The 24,242-nt window shown below is 42.0% G+C and overlaps 2 protein-coding genes across 4 annotated transcripts in view; one reads left to right on the forward strand and one right to left on the reverse strand.

Annotated features, from left to right (window-relative positions):
• The window catches only part of LOC140196737 (SWI/SNF-related matrix-associated actin-dependent regulator of chromatin subfamily A containing DEAD/H box 1-like), an 82,741-nt gene extending 79,280 nt beyond the window's left edge, over positions 1-3,461 (forward strand). Inside the window, exon 23 of one of the 2 annotated variants that reach the window (XM_072256436.1) lies at positions 289-3,461. In XM_072256436.1, the coding sequence (XP_072112537.1) occupies positions 289-350 (62 nt within the window). In that variant the 3' untranslated portion in view covers positions 351-3,461. The remainder of the gene's footprint in view (positions 1-288) is intronic. The other variant, XM_072256438.1, reaches the window with a different exon arrangement.
• LOC140196739 (hematopoietic prostaglandin D synthase-like) lies at positions 1,183-22,534 on the reverse strand. Of its 2 annotated transcripts, XR_011885802.1 has the most exons (7): positions 22,393-22,534; positions 19,604-19,744; positions 9,667-9,759; positions 9,461-9,570; positions 8,100-8,198; positions 4,501-4,727; positions 1,183-1,472 (listed from the first exon to the last, which is right to left on the reverse strand). XR_011885802.1 is itself a non-coding variant. In XM_072256453.1 (6 exons), exons 2-6 carry the CDS (start codon positions 19,734-19,736, stop codon positions 4,566-4,568), a joined length of 597 nt encoding a protein of 198 aa, XP_072112554.1. In that variant the 5' UTR covers positions 19,737-19,744; positions 22,393-22,534; the 3' UTR covers positions 1,183-4,565. The 2 variants fall into 2 exon arrangements, 1 of the variants encoding a protein (XP_072112554.1); XM_072256453.1 differs by having other exon boundaries at positions 1,183-4,727.
• Between the last annotated feature and the right edge of the window lie 1,708 nt (positions 22,535-24,242).

A 24,242-nucleotide genomic window follows, 5' to 3' on the forward strand; every position in this document is an offset into this window, starting at 1 on the left:
ATGGTGACCATTTGAATTCTCAATCCACAGTAGATGTGGAGGTCTGGTCTTCAAGCTCCTTCAAAACATACATCCGTGGACATTAACTTTCTGTTTTCCTATTATGATGGTGCTGAGGCAGATCAGATGAAATCAAGCAGGCTTCACATCTGCTCATACAAAGTTCTTTTCATTGTTGTGAAATACCTTTTAGAGGTGCTTCTAAGATTTTTACGTTGCCTCTAAATGAATGTGTTTTGGAGCTCAGTGATTCCAAATTTGTTTTAATATATATTTACTTTTTTTAAGCAGGTGAGGGGAGCATTCCAGTGAACATAGCAACTCTGTTGAAGACTTCATTAGGATTGTAGCAATGAATTTTTCTTTCCTGTGCTTCATAAGCACTGTTGCGATAAGTATGTTGGATTCTGTGTTGAACAGAAACCGGAGAGCTTCAAAACTCTCCTCCATTTGAAGAAACAAGTACCAAAATCCTGTATGTTCCAATGTGATGTAGCAGAGTAGCTTTTAAATGAGGAAAAGGAACAACGATTTTTGTGAGATACCAATCCAGATTTTCGCTGCATCCAAACACAGCAGATGCAAAGTAAAGATGTGTATTGTTACTGTATTGCTGTAGTTCTACAGTTAAGACACAGACTTTCAATAACATAATGTAATTGGAAGTTCGCATCTAATGCAAGCATAGATACTACAGCATTACATTTCATTTCTTTATGTACTTGTTTTATCCATGTGCCTGTAACTTAATAACTTCCTCAGAGCAGGTGATTTTTGTTCTGATACTGAATTCTGTTTGGACCATGTATTTCTGTAGGTTGGCTTTCATTGAACTCTGATGAGAACTGCAGTGCTTATTAAAATGGTAAACCTACTAAGAAAATATTCTAAGCCCACCAGTTCTACATCCTAAAAACATATTGAAAAAAGAATCACTCAATTTGTGGTTATTTTAATATTTCGGTGGACATCCTACCTCAGCTACAGTAAACTCTTTGGGCATCGGCTGGTCATAAGTAGAATTCTTATATTCAGTGTTTCTTTGTATGTGCATTGTGTTGATTACCATTGATGAGTTCCTATTTGTTTATCTGATTTCTTATACTCATAGTAAGTGGAAAGGAGAAATAAGTGCAAATAAAGATTTTGCTGTTTTCAAGTAAACACAGTACACATGGGACTTCTGGTTTTAATGTTGGCCTTAGACAGAAAAGGCTGGCAGCTAATGGCAGAAAGATATAGCTGTGGACCAAGTTTCCATGGCTGAAAATGCCTGCAGCCCTGTGGCAGCCAACAGTTCCATCCTGCAGGTCTCCCGAATCCTCTTTGATATGAATGGGCTGTCCATAATTTGGATGTTTGCAAGCTGGGAACAATATGTGTGGAACCAAGGAAGTTTCTGTCAGCTCTGTATCCTGATTCTACCAATTTCAGCTTAATGAGGTCCAATTAGACTTGGCAGCCAATTTTATCTGCAAAACAATTAGTATGAATTATAAATGGATCTAAATGTCCATGTTTCACAATATTAAGTGGGATTGATCTTTTGTACTGCATGCATGTTAGTAATGCAGAACTTTACTCAATTGGAAATGTTCCAAATCTCAAGAGCTGAGGGTTGAGGAGAAAATGTATCAGGACATAAAGACGAGTAGAACAGTCTTAATGCACATATGAAGACAAGTACAATAATGAATCAATTTGCATTTGTATTGCTTTACTTTTGCAATAGCATGATGCATATTAGAAAATTTGTATTTCCTGGTAAAAGTCATTACTTGTGATCCCCAGGTTATGATGATCAGAAAACTAGTTGTGGACCAAGCTCCACACAGCAGAAAAATCTGTAGTCCACAACAGCCGTCCTACTAGTTTCCCAAACACTCATTCTTTTGTATAAGTTGGGAGTTCATAATTGGGAGGACCTGTAGGTAGAACCTAAGAAATTTCTAACAGCTTTGTATCCTAATTCTGGCTCAGTCTGCATATTATTAGCCAAATTATCACAAAAGGTTAAGGAATACAAAATATACCTGAATTATCTTGTAAGCCAATGACTTCCACAAATGTTAACAATGGTCCTAGGTTCAATTGTTACCAAAGTTGAAATGTATTCTCTATGTGAAATTTCCACGATCTAGTTAATGAAGTTGATTCAAGATATTATTTTCTTGGGATTATAAATACTACTAAGGCTATTAATTTTATGCTATTATAATTAAAAATTTATTTAAAATACTTTTTGAACATAGAGCAAAATTTCCAATCTCACAATTAGTATCTGAAATGTCACATCAGCAGTGTCCCCACAGTGATCATTCTCCACTTCTCAGTGCCTTGGAAAAGCAGCCAACATGGTCTAGGATCCTCCCTCTTCACCCTTCTCCCAATAGGTAAAAGATAGAAAAGCATGTACCATCATATTCAAGCAAAGCTGCTTATATGAACGTTCAAGGGTGTGATGTGCCTTGGCCCTTGCAAATTACTTGTTTATCCATCCTGCACTTTCTCTAACTTAATACTGGTTTTTTGCATTCTGTTTTCATTTTTGTTATTTCAATTGTACTTTTGTATGGAATGATCTGTTTAGATGGCATGCCAAACAAAAGTTTTTCACTATATTTTGGTAGGTGTGACAGTAATAATACTAATGGCTGTTGCCCAGTGGAGCCCAGAGTTCAGAGTCATGTTTGCTAGAAGCTACTCAGTGCAGAGCAGACTGTAGCAAGTAAAACTTGTTCTCATTATTACTTTTCAAGTCTCGCACAGAATTTATCTTCAGATATTGTTTACAGATGGTTCTTTTGTACCATTATGAATGCAGTATTGAATTTATGCTGTCCTGAACTTTTAACTCCCCTTTGCCAATCTGGGACATTTAATGGGGGGCACAGCAAATAGAGATGCTGCCTGTGCTCCAATAACCCACACTCAATTATGAGCTGTCGTGCTGCTTGTGTGGAATTTGCATTCTCCCTGTGACCACACAGGTTTCCTCTGGGTACTCCAGTTTCCTTCTCCATTCTAAAGCTGAGGTTTGGTAGAATAATCAGCTACATTAATTTGCTCAGTGTGTTGGTGAATGGGAGAATCTGGAAAAGTTGATGAAAACATGGGCGGGGGGGAGGTTGGGTTATTGTGGGTGGGTGCATGGCACGACCTCAGTGAGCCAAAGGATTTCTGTGCTATATGATTAACTTGCATCACATATATTTGATTCACATGCTGAAATGTATATTGCAGGTAGAGTACAGGCAATTTGATTGTCATAGTGATTAATAATATGTACAGATAAGTGCAGTAATTCATGTTTAAGAAAGCCACAACTAAAAACGTAAAGCTGCTTTACAGTAATTGAGTTACATATGTTAAATTGCTTAGATTATTAAACATCTCCATTGCTGTATTGCCAACTATAATCTTGATAGAATATTACAGTGCATATCTATTAAAGTTGAAGGTGTATTTCACAAGATAACTTCAAGAATATTCCAGCTTTTCTCATGGTATTTATTCTGAATTCCCTATTTAATTTCCGGACTTTCATAAATGACCTTTAGTTTTATACTTCACTACCTTGTTCCATCAAATTATCTAATCGTGATAAAGGCCTCTTCCCTAAACCTTCTCTTTTGATGAAATATGGTAACCATCATGTTTACCCTTTTCCAGGAGCATTCACCTTACATTTTTGCTGCTATTCTTGGTCATCTTTTCCCTTTTCCTTTGCACAATGACGACCAAAACTGTATATAATATTCAAGTGTAATCTAAACAATAGCAAATAAATGTTTAACACATCTGCACAGTTCCACTCCTAAAATTGAGCTGTCTACACCAATACTTTTAGTGGTTTGTTTGTTTCAAAGCCAATTCTTTTCAACTAACTGAAGTGCAATATATCACTTGCTGAAACTTATTTCCCAGCATGGCTGTTCTGCAAATTCATAAATATCTTGTCACCTGGCACAACCCTTCTCAGTGTTACTTAAACCAGTTTGGTAGTATCTTTAAAATCTGAAATTATTTTTAATTATTTCATTGCCTGAACTGTTGATTTAAATATTTCAATCTGACAAGAAGAAGACAATGTTGCTTAGACATAACCAGGTGTCTCAGAACAGGCCAGAATGACAACTACCCCATCTCATCCCAAGTGCTGAGTAGGTGGATGCCATTCAAGCCCTGAGCTTAATCTGTATCTTAACTACATTTCTCACAATCCCTAATCCGACTGTATATCAATTTATCACTCAGTTCTGAATTCTCTCTAAAGCTCCATTTATTTTTGTGAGAATAGGTTATTGATTTCTACTGCCTTTTATGAAGAAATGCTTCCTAATATTGCAAACTTAAGCCATTTAGGATGAGCCTTGTCTTTGGAGCCTCTTTAACATCCTAACAGATTAGAAACTGAAAGCTTCAATCTCTGAAATTTATAGCAATTATTCCAAGATAAAGACTAGTATTTACAACTTGAAGATACTGCGTGAATCATACTTTAGTCTGGAAATGTAAAATCCTTTTAAGTCTAATAGCTTTTCCAGAGAACTGAGGCTGTAACTTTACAGTGGAGTCTTTGGTCTCCGTTCTATCCAGCTTGCAATTTGAGGGAGAGCTTCAATTCGTTCTTTCAAAGCCAACAAACTGGGATAGTTAAGCAGATTGGCATTTAGGTTGATGAGAGTGATCGAACAGACAGCCCAGTGAAAATCTGCCCAGGTAACCTGGAAGCAAAAATGATTTTAAAGTTAGTTTTTTTTATATTTGAAGTCAAAAACAAAATCATTAATAATTGTTAAAGTAAAGTGGCTGGTATTGGAGCGAAAAATATGAGCTACTAAAGAAGCTCAGCAAGTCAGGCAGCATCTATAGAGGTAAATGACGGTCAATGTATCGGGTCATGGCCCTTCATCTGGACTGGGATTTAGATGTATATAGTGGTTTTCAGTGCTTTAAAAGGGATGGAAAGGGGGGGGAGGGGTGGCATTACTGGTCAGCGATACTATTACAGCTACAGAAAGGGTGGGTAATGTAGCAGGATCCTCTTTTGAGTCAGTATGGGTAGAAATCAGGAAGAGGAAGGGAGCGGTTACTCTACTGGGAGCATTCTATAGGCCCCCTGGTAGCAGCAGAGGTACTGAGGAGCAGATTTTGGAAAGGTGCAGAAATAACAGGGTTGTTATCATGGGTGACTTTAACTTCCCTAATATTGATTGGCACCTGATTAGTTCCAATGGTTTAGACGGGGCAGAGTTTGTTAAGTGTGTCCAGGACGGATTCCTGTCACAGTATGTTGACAGGCCGACTAGGGGGAATGCCATACTAGATCTAGTGTTAGGTAATGAACCGGGTCAGGTCACAGATCTCTGTGGGTGAGCATCTGGGGGACAGTGACCACTGCTCCCTGGCCTTTAGCATTATCGTGGAAAAGGATAGAATCAGAGAGGACAGGAAAATTTTTAATTGGGGAAGGACAAATTATGAGGCTATAAGGCTAGAACTTGCGGGTGTGAATTGGGATGATGTTTTTGCAGGGAAATGTACTATGGACATGTGGTCGATGGATAGGTATAAATTTGTCCCGGTGAGGAAGATAAAAAACAGTAGGGTGAAGGAACCATGGGTGACAAGTGAGGTGGAGAATCTAGTCAGGTGGAAGAAGGCAGCATATATGAGGTTTAGGAAGCAAGGATCAGATGGGTCTATTGAGGAATATAGGGTAGCAAGAAAGGAGCTTAAGAAGGGGCTGAGGAGAGCAAGAAGGCATGAGAAGGCCTTGGCGAGTAGAGTAAAGGAAAACCCCAAGGCATTCTTCAATTATGTGAAGAACAAAAGGATGACGGGGTGAAGATAGGACCGATTAGAGATAAAGGTGGGAAGAAGTGCCTGGAGGCTGTGGAAGTGAGCGAGGTCCTCAATGAATACTTCTCTTCAGTATTCACCAATGAAAGGGAACTTGATGACGATGAGGACAATATGAGTGAGGTTGATGTTCTGGAGCATGTAGATACTAAGGGAGAGGAGGTGTTGGAGTTGTTAAAAATACATTAGGACAGATAAGTCCCTGGGGCCTGATGGAATATTCTCCATGCTGCTCCACGAGGCAAGGGAAGAGATTGCTGAGCCTCTGGATAGGACCCTTATGTCCTTGTTGTCCACGGGAATGATACCAGAGGATTGGAGGGAGGCGAATGTTGTCCCCTTGTTCAAAAAAGGTAGTAGGGATAGTCTGGGTAGTTATAGACCAGTGAGCCTTATGTCTGTGGTGGGAAAGCTGTTGGAAAAGTTTCTGAGAGATAGGATCTATGGGCATTTAGAGAATCATAGTCTGATCAGGCAGGGACAGTCAGCATGGCTTTGTGAAGGGCAGATCGTGTCTAACAAGCCTGATAGAGTTCTTTGAGGAGATGACCAGGCATATCGATGAGGGTAGTGCAGTGGATGTGATCTACATGGATTTTAGTAAGGCATTTGACAAGGTTCCACATGGTAGGCTTATTCAGAAACTCAGAAGGCATGGGATCCAGGGAAGTTTGGCCAGGTGGATTCAGAATTGGCTTGCCTGCAGAAAGCAGAGGGTCATGGTGGAGGGAGTACATTCGGATTGGAGGGTTGTGCCTTGTGGTGTCCCACAAGGATCGGTTCTGGGACATCTACTTTTCGTGATTTTTATTAACAACCTGGATGTGGGGGTAGAAGGGTGGGTTGGCAGGATTGCAGACGATACGAAGGTTGGTGGTGTTGTGGATAGTGTACAGGATTGTCGAAGATTGCAGAGAGACGTTGATAGGATGCAGAAGTGGGCTGAGAAGTGGCAGATGGAGTTCAACCCGGAGAAGTGTGAGGTGGTACACTTTGGAAGGACAAACTCCAAAGCAGAGTACAAAGTAAATGGCAGGATACTTGGTAGTGTGGAGGAGCAGAGGGATCTGGGGACACATGTCCACAAATCCATGAAAGTTGCCTCACAGGTAGATAAAAACTCTGGTTAGGCCACACTTGGAGTACTGTGTCCAGTTCTGGTCACCTCACTATAGGAAGGATGTGGAAGCATTGGAAAGGATACAAAGGAGATTTACCAGGATGCTGCCTGGTTTAGAGAGTATGCATTATGATCAGAGATTAAGGGAGCTAGGGCTTTACTCTTTGGAGAGGAGGAGGATGAGAGGAGACATGATAGAGGTATACAAGATATTAAGAGAAATAGATAGAGTGGATAGTCAGTGCCTCTTCCCCAGGGCACCATTGAGGTATGACTTTAAGGTAAGGGGTGGGAAGTTCAAGGGGGATATTAGAGGAAGGTTTTTTACTCAGAGAGTGGTTGGTGTGTGGAATGCACTGCCTGAGTCAGTGGTGGAGGCAGATACACTAGTGCAATTTAAGAGAATACTAGACAGGTATATGGAGGAATTTAAGGTGAGGGGTTATATGGGAGGCAGGGTTTAAGGGTCGGCACAACATTGTGGGCCGAAGGGCCTGTACTGTTCTATGTTCTGTAGTTTAGGAAGTGGAATCTGGGCTGCTCTATGTGGCAATTCTGCTCATTGGGTGAAACGGCAGCCACTAGATTGGGTGAGGGGAAACGAGTAAGCAAATGTGTTTGCTGACTTTACGTTTGCCAGATGGAATTAAGCGGCAGGTTCTTCTACAAAGGAAACTAGCTAACTATAATACACATATCGCAAAGTCTCAAGAGCAGTTTCTATCCTGGTATTATAAGACTCCAGAATGAACCTCTGTCACAATAAAGATGAACTCTTAATTTCTCAATCTATTTTGTCACCACCCTTACACTTTATTTGTTGCCTGCACTTTCTCTAACTGTAACACAACAATCTGTATATTTCCCTTTTGTACTACCTCTTTATAAAAACAAATGGAATGATCTGTATGGATGGCATGTATGTAAACACAAGTTCTTCCACTGTACATGTGCAGTAAGAAACCAATTATCAATTCTAAGTACATATAGTGTATCAGACTGTCAGTCTAAAATGAATGCTAAGTCAACTAGCTCTCTGGATTCTGCTGCATGTGGTGCTTATTTATTTTGCTATAGTTAGTCATCAAGATAAAGCTCATTAAATTGTACTCACTGAATCGCCAACAAACCAAGATCGGTCCCCCAGGAGTTTGGTCAAGCCTTCCAGAAGTATGGGTATTTTATTGGTGACAATATCTTCATTCATCCTTTGCTGGAAAGAAGAATGTTAAGACAATCTCAATGTTGGGTTGAGATTGCAAAGAGAGCTGGAAAAGGCAGGTAAGAAGGGTGACGTCACAAATGTAACGGGGGAATTCAATGTGCAAGGGGATTGTGAAAATCAGGTTGGTGTCCGATTGCAGGAGGGGGAATTTTCTGAGTGCCGATGAGATGGCTTTTTAGAGCAGTTTGTGCTTGAGCCTACTAGGGGAAAGGCCATCTTAGTTTGGGTATTGGAATCAAATGCAATTATTGCATTAAGAAACTTTTAGACACTTGAGCAGTAAAGACATAGAAGGATAGGGTCCTATTGCAAGGAAAGGGATTAATGTAGAGGGGCAAAACAGGGACATGGGCACATTTCTGTGCTGTATATCTCAATGGATAAGAAATTCTGCGGTTACGTAAAGAAAGGAAACAATAAAGATAATTAGGTTACTGCGAAAAGTAGTAGATAGAGTACAGTCCCTCCCAGGAAATACCTCCCCCACTACCATGCACATCTATAAAGAGTACTACCTCAAGAAACCAACATCTATCACCATGGACCCCCACTGCTCTCTGACCACCCAGTCCACACCCTTGCTGCTGCCATTGGGAATGAGATACCGCAGCCTTAGGTCCCATACCACCAAGTTATTACCCTTCAACCATCAGGTTCCTGAACCAGCATAGATAACATCATTCATCAACACTGAACTGGTTCTTCAACATGTGGACTCACTTTCAAGAACTCTACAACTCATGTTCTCAGGATTATTTCTTTATTATGATTATTATTTTCAGTTTGTCTTTTGCACATTGATACTTTGATATTAAATCTACTTTGAACTAGGAATTAAAGAGATGAATTGATAATAGGGAATAAAGAAACTACAAATGTTAAATAAATACATCTGTTTATCATCATAGCATAAAAGGGGGAGAGTCAAAAGACTAGAGGGGACTAAAAGGTGATCATCATAAAAGAGAAAGTACTGGGGAAGTTATGGGGTCTAAAACCGAAAGCTTCTCTTTCAATGACTGTCTCCAAGGATCTTGAAAAAGGTAGGTGCAGCAATAATAAACAGTAAGACTCCTAGTTCTTGGGTGACATCAGCAGCTTTTAAGGAAGCAAATATAACAAGTCTAGATTCTTACAACCCCACTATATATTTGAAAATCCAACATTTCAAAATATGAGTAAAAATGCTACCTGCTAATTTGATATCAATGTCACTGATACTACAATATCAGCATAAAACTCTGTCTTACTTTCACAGCCTCATTCTTCTCGGTCCAAGGAAATAGGTTCATGTAGTCATTGATTGTGTCCACAATGGCATCCACTTGAGCTTGTTCAATGCTGCTTTTCCCAGCTAAGCCTAGGTAAAAAAAAATGTGTAATGTGAATAAATGCATCATTGTTATGAGATCACACTAAACTCCCAATATGAAAGAAACAATAATGATTAACTTACCTGTTTCTCTAGCCAGGTACCTTGCAATAGCAGTGCTCTGGTTCAGTTCAATATTATCAATTTTCAGAATCGGAAGTTGTTTAAACAGCAGATCTAGAACAGGAGCCATACAGACCAATTAAATACAAACAACAGGAATTCTGCAGATGCTGGAAATTCAAGCAACACACATCAAAGTTGCTGGTGAATGCAGCAGGCCAGGCAGCATCTGTAGGAAGAGGTGCAGTCGACGTTTCAGGCCGAGACCCTTCGTCAGGACTAACTGAAGGAAGAGTGAGTAAGGGATTTGAAAGTTGGAGGGGGAGGGGGAGATCCAAAATGATAAGAGAAGACAGGAGGGGGAGGGATAGAGCCAAGAGCTGGACAGGTGATAGACAAAAGGGGATACGAGAGGAACATGGGACAGGAGGTCCGGGAAGAAAGACAAGGCGGGGGGGGGGGACCCAGAGGATGGGCAAGAAGTATATTCCGAGGGACAGAGGGAGAAAAAGGAGAGTGAGAGAAAGAATGTGTGCATTAAAATAAGTAACAGATGGGGTACGAGGGGGAGGTGGGGCCTTAGCGGAAGTTAGAGAAGTCAATGTTCATGCCATCAGGTTGGAGGCTATCCAGACGGAATATAAGGTGTTGTTCCTCCAACCTGAGTGTGGCTTCATCTTTACAGTAGAGGAGGCCGTGGATAGACATGTCAGAATGGGATGTGGAATTAAAATGTGTGGCCACTGGGAGATCCTGCTTTCTCTGGCAGACAGAGCGTAGATGTTCTACCACCCCACCAGCCTCCGGGTCCAACATATTATTCTCCATAACTTCCGCCACCTCCAACGGGACCCCACCACTAAGCACATCTTTCCCTCCCCCCCCCCTCTGCATTCCACAGGGATCGCTCCCTACACAACTCCCTTGTCCATTCGTCCCCCCCATCCCTCCCCACTGATCTCCCTCCTGGCACTTATCCTTGTAAGCGGAACAAGTGCTACACATGCCCTTACACTTCCTCCCTTACCACCATTCAGGGCCCCAAACAGTCCTTCCAGGTGAGGCAACACTTCACCTGTGAGCCGACGCAGACTGGGAGACCGCTTTGCTGAACATCTATGCTCTGTCAATCTATCAATCTATCAGATAGTTACGTTTCTTTGCAATTTTGTTGGAAACGTTGCTGCATTTGTAAGTTGTTTGCCACAGACTAGGCCCAATGGAAGAGGACAACTTGGATCACCAGTCCATGAAAAATCCATTGATAAGTAGCTTTCATTGTAAAGACAGATTTTTTTTTGTGTGTCCGTTGTTGCATTAGTGTAGTGAAATGACTCAGAAGATTGTAATTCTTTATCATTTACCTTATCAGAATTGTCTGTAGGCCTAGCCCTAGAATCCTCTTCTTCCATCTTAAACCTCCTCTTCAAAAATCGCCACACTGGACCGTCTTTAGAATGAATATTTCCCTCCAATTTTCTACTACACCGGTAATTTGTTCTCTCCCATAAACCAGTGGACGGCGTGTAAGGAGAAGTTGAGGGAGGTAATTCGGGAGGGAGAGACTGACATCACAACCCAAATTCAGCAAGTCCATTCAATGCTCAGGAAACAGACATCACGCTCCTCATCAGCCTGTCCTCCCCCTCCATCCAGTACAACGCTTACCAATTATCAGCCTACCATCTTCCCCTCCGTGCAACACAGCTCTCACCAATTATCAGCATACTGTCCTCCCCTCCGTGCAATACAGCACTCACCATCAACCTACAAAAACTCATAAAACAATGGCTATTTCCAATGCTAAAAAAAACACATTAGCTCTTTTTTCTCTGTACTATCTGGCCACGGTGTTTCTGGGCATTCTGATCCAGATATCCATATTTCTACAAGAGTTTGCTTTTGTATTAAACAAATAAACAGTTGTGTCGGCATCTATTGAGGCTCTGTACAATACAAAGCTACTAAACACAAAATGCTGGAGGAACTCAGCAGGCCAGGCAGCATTTATGGTTAAAAGTACAGTTGGTGTTTGCAGGTTTTCTATTCACCACATTGTATTACTGAAAAGGATTCCTCTCTCTATATCAAATACTGGAAATAAGAGGGGAAAAAATAAACTAGTAACCCTTGCTGTCAGGTCAATTGCTCTCCTCTATTTCAGGTCTTTCAGCCACACCCACTACTATTGTCTGGCGTCCAGGCTATAAACGTATTCCTCTCAGGAATCAAAGCACAGATTGTCAGTCTGCCATTGGCCCACAATGGTGTTTATGCTCTACACAAGCCTCTTCTCAAGTTGCATAGTCAGCATGTCCTCCTATTCCTTTCTCCCTTATGTATTTAATTAACTTTTCATCAAATTCAAATGTGGATTTCATGACTTTCAGTTCTGGGTTCAAACCTGCGTGTAATATACAGGACAGAAGCAAACTGTTCACCATGATTATACAAGTGGTTTATACTCAAAGCTATAGGTAGAGTCCTACTATCCTAGTACCCAGATCCACCATGGGTCTTCCAACTAATTAATTACACTAATCCCATTCATCAGCACATAAAGTCACAGAGCATGGCAATAGCCCCTTTCACACAACTCACCTGTGCTGATCAAGTTGCCTATTTGAGCTACTCCATGTGGCTGCATTTGGCTCATATCTCCCTAAACTTTTCCCATCCACATGCCCGAACAAATATCTTTTAAACGGTATAATTGTACCCACCTCTACTACCTCCTCTGGCAGCTCATTCCATACCCACACCCACCGTAAAAACCAAAAAACACTCTCTCAGGTCCTTTTGTAAATCTTTCTGCTTTAACTTTAAACTAATTCTCCCATTTACTTTAAGTACAGAAGCATGAAATCCCACACCACCAGATTCAGAAAAAGCTGTTTCTCAAGAACATGGTAGCGTGGTGTTTAACATAACTTTTAGATTAGCAGAGATTGAAAGATCAGGGTTCAAATCCTGATGCTGTCTGCAAGGAGTCTGTACATTCTCCCTGTGACCATGTGGGTTTCCTCCCACATGCCAAAGAGCTATGGCTTAGGGCTAGTAAGTTGTGGGCATGCTACATTGGCACCCAAAGCATGGCGACACCTGTGGGTGTCCTTGGAACGCGTTGGTCATTGATGCAAGTGATGCAGTTCACTGTATATTTCGATGTCCCTATATACATGTGACAAATAAAGCTAGTCTTTATCTTTATAATATAAAGTCCTTGAACTGACCTACATTACCCTTACTCTACCTCAGCAATGGAACACAAGCATGGACTTGTCTTTAATTGAATTTCTTTTGCACCAATGTTTTGTTCTGCATATCTTTTTTCTCTTCACTGTCTTGTATAACTAACATATAACTTACATTCTGTCTGACTCTGCATGTTTATGTTGCTGTTGCAACTAATTTTTTCATTGTACCTGTACTTCACATGATGAAAGAAAGGGTGAAAAGCTTTAAGTTCCTAGAGGTCAACATTTCAGAAGATCTGATGCAATTACAAGGAGGCCATGCCAGCAGCTATGTTTTGTTAGGAGCTCAAGGAGATTTGGTATGTCACCAAAGACTAGCAAATTTCTACAGATGTTCCATGGAGAGTATTCTGACCAGTTGCATCACTGTCTGGTATGGAAGTGCCAATGCACAAGACCAGAAAAACCTGCAGAGGGCTGTAAGCTCAGTTAGCTGCATCATGGACACTAGCCTCGCCACCATTGAGGACATCTTCAAAATGTGATGCCTCAAGAAAGTGACATGCATCATTCAGGACCCTCACCATCTGGGACGTGCCCTCTTCTCACTATTGTCATCAGATGGCTAGATACTTTATTGATCCCAAAGGAAATTACAGTGTCACAGTATCATTACAAGTATGCAGTTATACAAATATTAGAAGAGAAATAAAAAATAAGTCTAGCTCCAGCAGGCTCCGCCTGGCGCTTGGGCTAGTGTCCACCCCAAGAGGGGCGGAGGCGTGTGAGACGTGGGCGGAGCGGATCTCTCAGTTGTTAGATAAGTGGCAGTGCTCGGTTGAGGGAGAGCGACAGGGATTGGTTGAAAGTTTTATGCGGGCTGGTGACGGTGTTAGAGCTGTCAGGTTCACTTACACCGTAGTGACAGCTGTCAGTTATTTGAAGGGGGGGGGGAGTTTTGAGTGCGTCTTCTCTGGCTAGGAGGGCGGTTAAATTGCTTGCAAGGCCAGAGGGGATCATTTCAGGGGGTCAGCCCCTCCTTCAGTTCTTCAGCTGATCAGAGAGGTGTCGGGAAACTTCGTGGAGGCCCAGTGGGGGAACGGCTTGGGGTCTCTTGGGAAGCACGTTCCCAGCAATGTACCAATGAACTTCCGCAAGGAAAAGACCCTATTCCTGAAGACTTAGAGGGACCACGCCCCAGGGTGTCGTTATGGATAGAGGGAAGCGATGCTAAAGCCATCATCGACCCCGGGGCGCAGTTCAAGTTGTTGTGCAGTTCGTTTTACAACCGGTGTCTGAAGCATTTACCCTTAACAACCGCAAGGGCACCAGAGATTTTGGGTACCAGTGCCAGTAGTTATCCAGAAAACGATGATTGGGTAATGACCCTGGAGTTCATGGGGGCATTGTCTGGGCACCCAGCGTGTCGAGCCTTGAGCCGGTACCGAATTTAAGCAAGACCCAGCGGTGGTACGGCCTGAGGAAATTAGCTGAGGGTGAGACCCTCTTAGTAGAGGCTCTGAACTACCATGAGGGAGGGGAGTTGACCGCTGAAGACACCTCAGTAAGAGAGAGGTCGCGGCAACTGGACCCTGGCGCCGTGGAAGATGGAGGCAGCGTGTGTGTGGATTATGCGACGTCGTTTAATGTGCTGGATCCGAGCAGTCGAGGCTGTCGAGCAGAAGACGGCCGTTACTAGTTCCCTAGGATTCTTCCGATCTGAAAAGATGCCCAAGGGCATATCCGGAGCCCCTGCATCCTTCCCGTGGGGCATGAGGAAGACCATGGGGGAAGTGAAGGTGTGTGGAGTTTTGCCGTATATGGATGACCGCCTAGAGCTTGGATTCGCCTGAGGGAACTATGAAGCGAGGCGAGTGGCTGAGCCCGGGCGACAGAAGCGAAGTGTCAAATGTGGAGGGATTTTTGGCCGGAGGAGTCTGGTGTAATGTGAGAAAAATGACCCGACATACCAGTTGAACTTCCTGGTGTTGGAACAGACGGTGGTGGACCTGGTGATGGAAACCCAGGTCGTCAATCTGAATGAGACACAGGGGAGAGAGAGGATTAGCACCGCTGAACTGAGTGCTCAGAAATGCCGGCCGGAGACTGAGTGCCGCACTTGTGGGACGACCATTGCAGACTTGGAATTCACGCTCGTCAACGTGGAGAAGGAGCAACGGAATTCCAAGCCGACACTGCGGCCATGTATTGATGAATTAATTCAGCGAGAAGAAACAAATACCCACCTTCGAAGGGATCAGCAGAAACTCAATACGTCGATTCAGAAAAGATTGGAAAACTTGCAAGTTGGGGAAGATCAAGGAAGTGTTCTGACTAAGGCCAACAGAAAACCGAGAGTCCAGGGAGGGGAGTTTGACTACACTCCCGAGGAGGTGAAGAAATGGAGGACAGATCTCGGAAGAGGGAGGCGGAAGCTTTAAAGGAACCTGAAGACTATTGCGAGTTTAAATGAAGTTTGAAAAACTGAAAGTTGACCTGGAAGACGTCATCAGGAAGGAAAAACTGGAGGCTGAACATCCTTTAACTGCTGCTTTTCAGGTCAGGGTGGAAGAAGCTGGTGGGGTAACTGCGTCCCAGATGGAGATTGCCAGGAACCCTGAGTCAGAACTGCTGAGGCTGTAGCGAGAGTTGAAGGAGTCCCCAAAGAAGCTGACGTCTCGACTGCAGGAGGCTGAAGGGGTAGCCCCGGCTAAATGTTTCAGTTTGGAGAAACTTATACACCAGCTACCGATTGAGGGAATGAGGAAGGATACGGATTCGAAGGATGACGTGCTGCACATGTGGTACATGCTGCCCTTCCCTAACTTCCCCGTGATTGAGGAAGAGACCTTTGGCCCTTCTCCCACTGAGTCAGGTGTAGTGGGGAGGGCTAGCTGTGGGCAGTCTGAGTTACGGCAGGACCAGGAAGGAAAAGAAGCGGGGCCCCGGCCACGGGGCTCCGAGCTGTAATGGTGGCCTGAGTGAGAGAGGGGTTGGCAAGCAGGCCCGAGGTATCTCCAGTAGTGTCCGAGCCTTTTGGGTTTAGGTGAGGGGTACGGAGGTCGCGGAGGGTTAAGAAGCTCCCGGATTGGTTGGCCTATGTAGCGCCCATGGGACGGGAGTAAGGTCCACTGTTTGGGGAGCACTGTCACTGTGTGTATCTGTGTATGTGTGTGTTATGTGTCTATAGGACTGGTTGGCAAGTTATTTAGAGGGCATGAGGACATGACTTTATTTGGTGGAGGCAGAGTGTAAGGGGGTTTCGTCTCTTATGTTACTGCATAGGCTAATTAAAATGGCTTCTTTGTTATGTTATACTGTACTTGGGAAGGCTTCTTTGTTATGTTAAACGCTAAGAAAGTTTTTGCGCTATCAGCTTGTTTTGGTTTAGAGTGTGATAAGAATATATTACGAACCAATTGGGATAGTTATGTTTTTGGTGTATTTGAAGATACTGTATGCGCGGGGTTTTGGGGCAGAAGGCGGGAGAGAGAGACAGAGGATGGACCAGGTGCTGTGATGTCCGCTAATGGGGTCGGCCCCTGAGGAGGGCATTCGGCGAGGAGATGGAGACGGACTCGTGTGGAGCGTCTGGTCGACCACTGTTGTTGATCCCAGGCGGTCAGTCGAGGTGGTCCAAGGGGTCGCAGGGTGAAGAAGAAGGGTCCTGAGCTCCAACTATTTGTGCACGGAGAGATTGAACTTTGATAAGTGTGGTGCCTTTTATTTTCCTTTTATATTTTATTCTCTATTAATGATATAGTTCCAGTAATATCTATAAACTGTAAATCATTTAATTGTATCCGGTGTATTGTCTGTTATTTGGCGGGGTGGGGTACATCACACAGCATCCACACAAACTAATTACCCAGTTTGGCGGGGCCGAGGGCTGTTTCCCTAGACGACAGCCAGCCAAGCGACCTTGAGGGTGGCCGGGGGGGCTACATAAGCTACCTTAAACAGTCTAACAGGAGGAGTCATGACCTCCCCGGCTATAGGTTGACACATTATAGAGCCTAATGGCCAAGGGTAAGAATTACAGAATATAGTACTCTTTGCAGCAGTACAATTGTCTTTGGAGGTACAAAAGCCTGAAGATACACACTCACTCATTTTAGCAACGACTTCTTCTCCACCACCATCAGATTTATGAATAGTCCATGAACACTACATTACTATTTAATCTCTTTTTTCAATTTTTTTATATATTCTTATTGTAATTTACAACAATTTTTATATATTGCACTGTTCTGTTGCCGCAAAACAACATATTTCAGGGCATTAATCAGTGATAATAAACCTGATTCTGTTTCTGATTCAGTTCTCACGGGGGATTTGAACATGCACATTGATTGGGCAAATCACATTAGCGAATGCATCCATGATAGTTTTCTTGAATGGCATGTTACTGAACCTACAAGGGAGATGCTATATTTGATCTGATACTGTGCAATGAAAGTAATGATCTTGTTGTTAGGAATCCTCTTGGAAAGAGTGATCACAGTATGACTAAAATTCTCATACAAATGAAGGGTGCAATAGTTTGATCTAAATCCAGTGCGTTAAGCAAGGGAGACTTCTGTTTTTTTTGTACTTGCACAGTCAGTCTTTTGCACATTGGTTGTTTATCAGTCTTTTTTTCTGTGTAGTTTTCATTCATTCTATTGTATTTCCGTTTTCTACTGTGAATCCCTGCAAGGAAATGAACCTCAGGGTAGTATATAGAGACATACATGTGCTTTGATAATAATTTTACTTTAAACTACAATGGGATGAGGGAGGAGCTGGCTAGCATAGACTGGGAACACAGACTATATGATGGGACTGTTTAACAACAATGGAAGACAGTCAAGAAGATTTTTCACAGTGCTCAACATATAGATATTCCAATTAAAAGCGAGGTTAGTAAGGATGGAGACAGCCAGTCTTGGATAACTAAGAAGATAAAAGAAGACATCAAACTAAAAGGTCATGCATCCAAAATTGTCAAAAGTAACAGAAACTGGAAGATTCAGTAAACTTAAAAAAAAACAAAGAACCACTAAGGAAAAGGAAGATAGATTGTGAAAACAAACTAGTACAAAATATGAAAACAGATAGTAAATATTTTGGTAATTATGTAAAGTGGAAAAGGATGGCTTAAGTGAAAGTAGATCCCTTGGAAGGTGGAAGTAATATTGGGTAACATGGAAATGGCCATGACTAATTTGCGTCGGTCTTTACTGTGGAGGACATGCATGACATGCTAAAGAGAGATGTTATGGATGTGATGGGAGGTGAGGACCATGTTGGAATCATTGTCACTAAAGAGGCAGTGATAAGCAAACTAATGGGCCTAAAGATAGAAAAGTTCCCTGGTCCTGATGGGATGCATCCCAGGATACTGAAAGAAATGGCGGAAGTTGTACTAGATGAGTTTGCAATTATTTACCAAAATACTCTGGGCTCCGGGAAGTCCCAACAGATTGGAAGACAGCAAATTTCACACCACTGTTTTAAAAAATGCAAGCAAAATGGCTAACTATAGGCCAATTAGCTTAATGCTTGAAGCTATTGTTGTTGAGTGGCTGGCTGAGCTGGCTTGTTAGCTTGCAGACGTTTCATTACCCAGCTAGGCAACAACATCAGTGTAACATCATTAAGGAAGAGAAACTAAACACCTGGATAGGAGTGGTTCCATTAGGTAGATAGAGCATGCATTCATGAAGGGTGGGTCCAGGTTGACAAAATTACTGGAGTTCTTTGAGGATTTAATGAGCACAGAGGATAAAGCAGAACTGGTAGATGGTGTACAGTTGGATTTCCAGAAGGCATTTGATAAGGTGCCATCTTAGATAGCACTACAAGTAATTATGTCACCTGGACAACCTTGGTCCCCACTTTATGCCAGGTGTTCTCCCACCCCATCTCTGGAACTTAAAACACAATTGTTTTCCCACTTTTCCAGTTCTGATGAAGGGTCATTGATTAATAGACTAACTATGTTTCTCTCTTCATTGATGCTGCCTGATCTGCTGAGAATATACAGCATTTTTTATTGTTTTTATTTCAGATTTCTAGTATTTATATTCTTTTGCTTTTCAATGATCTGTGTATAAACTGACTGCTCAATTTCCAACTTCGTAAGTGACTAAACCTCAGGATGTACTTCAGTATACTATGATGCCATGGACTCTCGGCATTATGGCCTTGCACCTGATTGTCTACTTGCACTGCACTTTCTCTGTAGCTGCAACATTTTATTCTATATTCAGCTATTTAAGTACTACCTCAAAGCTCCACTCTAACAAATGCCAAGGTAGTGCAGCGATTAGCACGACACTGTTACAGTTCAGGGCATTCTGGAGTTTGGAGTTCAATTCTGGTGCCGTTCTGTGACGATTGTCTGTATGTCCTCCCAGTGGAATGAATGGGTTTTCTCTGGTTTCCTCCCACAGTCCAAAGAAGTACTGAGTAGGTTAATTGTCATTATAAATTGTCCCGTAATTAGGTTAGAGCTAATCAGGTTTGTCAGGAGTTGCTGGGGCAGCATGGTTCAAAGGGCAGAAGGGCCTACTCTGCTCTATGTCGCTAAGTATATAAATAGGTGTGAATGGTATGAAGGAAAAATTTACCCTGGTACATTGGACTACCATAAACCAAATCCAATTCCAATTGACTGTGAAATAATTTAGAATATCATGCAAAACATTACATGTATGCCAGTCCTTCACCAACAGTTTCAGATGTGACAAATCTAATTTGTAATCCATACTACTTACTTGATTTTAAATGGTCCCAAACAGATCTTTCAATTGTTTCATCTTCATAATTTATTCCACTGTATGCAAAAATGTATCGAGCTGTTTCTGCTCTCCCTCTCAGTTTGAAGTAGGTTAATTTATAGTTTGGCATGTTTAAACCTATCAGGGATTACAGTAAGAAATGTGAAATGAACAAAAACATAATTTTAATATTCTGCCAATAAAAGACAGTGTAAGCAAATATTATACCAAACAATGGGTACTAGAGATCATTGAAAGATACTACTCAACTGCAATATTGTTATATTAAAAATCTCCAATAAGTAGAAAGAACAGTGGGACTTTCATTAAATATGAACCATAGATATAATTTGTTCTTTTGGATTCCTCCCAACCATTGTATTCCTTGCAAGATATTTGCATCCCTCCACCCCTATAGTTATGTAACCCAGTCCAGATGAAAGGTCGCTGCCCAAAACATCATTTATTTCCATAGATGCTGCCTGACCTGCTGAGTTATTTTGCATGTGTTCCTCTTGATTTCCATCCTGTGAGTCTATTATGCACCTTCCCTTTCTATGGTTTTGTTGCTGACAGTTGTATCTTAAGTTACTCAGATCTTAATCTCTGGAACTTCTTCCCAGATCTTTCCACTCCTCTGCTGCTAACTTTTTTTTTGAGGTTGGTCAAGCTTTTGTTCACTTGTTCTAATATCTCCCTTAGTAACTCATGGACAATTCTTTGTCTAGTAGTAGCTTCTGGCTATTACTAAAGGCGTCATATCAATGCATTTTTTTGAGAACAAGAAAGCACAGATCAGGTGGCACAAACACCCTGATGAGTAAGCCTTTGATACCAGATCTGGAACCGTTATCTGACAACACTGCAACTAGACAGGATGTACATCTTTGCTTCTAAAACCCTCTTTAAGGATTCCAGTAAGATTTTGTTTTGGTATCCCCAAGCCATCAGACTCCTCCATACCCAGAGCCTGGACTGACAGCAACCTACTGCCCTCTACTGTGCATATTGTCTTGTTTATTATTTATTGTAATGCCAGCACTGTTTTGTGCACTTTATGCAGTCCTGGGTAGATCTGTAGTCTAGTGTAGTTTTGTGTTGTTTTATGTAGTTCAGTGTAGTTTTTGTATTATTCATGTAACACCATGGTCCTGAAAAACGTTGTCTCATTTTTACTGTGTAGTGTACCAGCAGTTATGGTCAAAATGACAATACAGGTGGCTTGACTTGAGAATTACAAGATTCTTATTACCTTAAGTTATTCCTGAATTTTCAAGGCTTTTGAGACTAGAAATGCAAAGTTGTAAATTATGTTATACTTGGTTTATCATTCTTTCTATAGGGAAGCTTCAAGAATTATTTAACTGGTGGGTTGATGCCATTTAAAGGATTTTTGTAGGGTTTAATTGTTAGAAACTATTTTAAAAGGTACTAGAGAAGCCAGAAGTTAAGAGCACATAATAGGTTAACAGTTTAACCATTCCTTGGGTAATGATGCTGCAAAAACACTAGTGAACATGTTCAATTTTGTCTCTTAGAAACACAGAAAGTTGGGCAGCAAAGAAAATAGACATAGAATACTACAGCACATTACAGGCCCTTCGGCCCACAATGTTGTGCCAACCCTCAAACCCTGCCTCCCATATAACCCCCCACCTCAAATTCCTCATATACCTGTCTAGTAGTCTCTTAAACTTCACTAGTGTATCTGCTTCCACCACTGACTCAGGCAGTGCATTCCACGCACCAACCACTCTCTGAGTAAGAAACCTTCCTCTAATATCCCCTTGAACTTCCCACCCCTTACCTTAAAGCCATGTCCTTTTGTATTGAGCAGTGGTGCCTTGGGGAAGAGGCGCTGGCTATCCACTATCTATTCCTCTTATTATCTTGTACACCTCTGTCATGTCTCCTCTCATCCTCCTTCTCGCCAAAGAGTAAAGCCCTAGCTCCTTTAATCTCTGATCATAATGCATACTCTCTAAACCAGGCAGCATCCTGGTAAATCTCCTCTGTACCCTTTCCAATGCTTCCACATCCTTCCTATAGTGAGGCGACCAGAACGGGACACCGTGTGGCCTAACCAGAGTTTTATAGAGCTGCATCATTACATCGCGACTCTTAAACTCTATCCCTCGACTTATGAAAGCTAACACCCCATAAGTTTTCTTAACTACCCTATCTACCTGTGAGGCAACTTTCAAGTAAGGTAGTGAAAAAAAAAACCTAGAGTCGGGTCCGGTTATTTGGAGGGTACAGCCTAAATCCGGATCAGGATCCGTTCAGCAGTCTTATCACAGTGGGAAAGAAGCTGTTCCCAAATCTGGCCGTACGAGTCTTCAAGCTCCTGAGCCTTCTCCCGGAGGGAAGAGGGGCGAAAAGTGTGTTGGCTGGGTGGGTCGTGTCCTTGATTATCCTGGCAGACCTGCTCCGACAGCGTGCGGTGTAAAGTGAGTCTAAGGACGGAAGATTGGTTTGTGTGATGTGCTTCGCCGTGGTCGCAGCTTCTTCCGGTCTTGGACAGGACAACTTCCATACCAGGTTGTGATGCACCCTAGAAGAATGCTTTCTACGGTGCAACTATAAAAATTAGGGAGGGATTTAGGGGTTTAGAGGGTTTTAAGTATTTGAAAAGACTGTTTCGTGAGGGGTTATCCCCATCCGTTATTTGTAATGAAATTTTTAAACGTTTTAAAAAATGTATCATCACCTTTCAAATAAAGATCTGAACAGCTCAGACCTGACCACTTTCATTTCACAACAAAAGAGTTCATTGTTACACTTACCCACGCTGTTTTGATCTCGGTGCTGCTTAGAGATGTGCTCAGTTCCTTTGTATCGAATGGTACTGAAATCAAAGCCTATCAGGTAACGTTGCGGACTTCAGTGTAACTGGACCATCCGGCAGTCTGATACTGCCTCTTACCATCCTCCAGGGCTCTTTAAACACTTTCGTTAGCTGACGTAAGCAGCACAGCAGTTCTACAGGGGAGGGGTGGAGTGAAAACAAGGATGGACTCATCTGAAACCCGAGTTCTGCAGCTGAGAATGGGATGAACTTAAGGTAAAAGAAACAAGAGAAAATCATTTACAATCTAATTGAAAAATACTGCAGCTTCAACACTTGCTATAAAATAAATCTAAGACCATTCCCGCTCTCAGAATCTTATACAAAAAAATAGTTATTCAACCCACATACTTGTACTGGTTCTTTCTCACTCAGGTGCACACGACACATTTACCATGTTAATCCCAATAAGCAGAGAAACTAGAGAAGCTGGGACTGTTTCCCGAAGAAAAAGCAATTCTGGGGAAAATTTAATTAAAGTTTCCAAAATTACCAGCAATTTTTCTAGGGTGAGCTTTACCCATGGTTGGCAAGGTCACTAGCCAGATGAAAAGAAAATTGACAAAAAAAAATTGGATTCCTTGAGTTTATATGAGCCTGGAAATTGAAATGAATTGAATAGTAAGAAAATCAGTTCCTTCAGGAAAAGAGTCAGGAAATGGGATCAGTTAGATAATTTCAAAAAGCCCATGCAGGCACAATGGATTAAACAATCTCCAGACCTGTTTGTATTATGTGCTCTTCTCCAACCCTGAGACTTGGAAATAGCTCTGTCCTTTGGAGTCAAAATTTCTTCCTATTTTGCTCTGATAGAGTGCATTTTGTACACAGCTCACAGCTTTTCAAAACCGGGTCTCATCACCACCTTCTCAAGGGAAGCTAGGGATAGGTCATAAATGTTGGCCTGAAGGGGCACCCAGGTCTATAAGAGAAACTTAAAATCAATTATATCATAGGTCCAAAGTTTGGATCCATAGTGTGCATTTCTTAACCATTATGAACACTGTGGTCTATCCAAAATGTCATCGGATGCAGGATACAAGGGTTAGAATATACAGCTGTCATTTACCAGATACAGAATAGGCAATTTTTAGTTAATCATCATCATCATGTGCCATACTCTGTCAGAGCCTCGGCAACCACTTTCCTCCACTGCGATCTGTCAGCAGTCAAACCTCTTGCATCTCTGGCGATGAAGCTGGTCCACCTCTTGATGTTGTCGATCCAGGTTGTCCTCTGTCTGTCTTGGGAGCGGCTTCCTTCTACTCTGCATTCAAGCACGGTGCGTTCCAGTGTGTCATCAGTTCTTGAGATGTGTCCAAAATAGCAAAGTTTCCTTTGGATAACTGTTTCCAGAAGTATTGGTTTCATGCCAATCTTTTCTAGGATGAAATTGTTGGATCTCCTTTCAATGTATGATGCCCAAAGGATCTGTCTGTATGTCCACATCTCAAATGCTGTCAACTTCTGTTCAACTGCTTTTAGTGTTCATGTTTCACAGCCATGTAGGGTTACTGGCCAGACGAGACTCCTGAGGAGGCGTATCTTGGTGTCAGTGCTCACAGATCTATCTTTCCAGATGTTCCAGAGTTTGGTAGTGCTTGTGCCTGCCATTGCTAGCCTTCGCCTTATTTCCTTGCTGCATTCATTTGTGTCATTTAGTTCTGCACCAAGGTATATAAAGGAGGACACTTGTTCGATCTTGTGGTTTCTGATGTAGATGTCAGCTTGAATTGCAGTTTTGCTTATCATCATATCTTTGATCTTTTTGCCATTTATCAGCAATCC

The sequence above is a fragment of the Mobula birostris genome, chromosome 4 (assembly GCF_030028105.1).
Source record: "Mobula birostris isolate sMobBir1 chromosome 4, sMobBir1.hap1, whole genome shotgun sequence".
NCBI classification, from domain to species: domain Eukaryota; kingdom Metazoa; phylum Chordata; class Chondrichthyes; order Myliobatiformes; family Myliobatidae; genus Mobula; species Mobula birostris.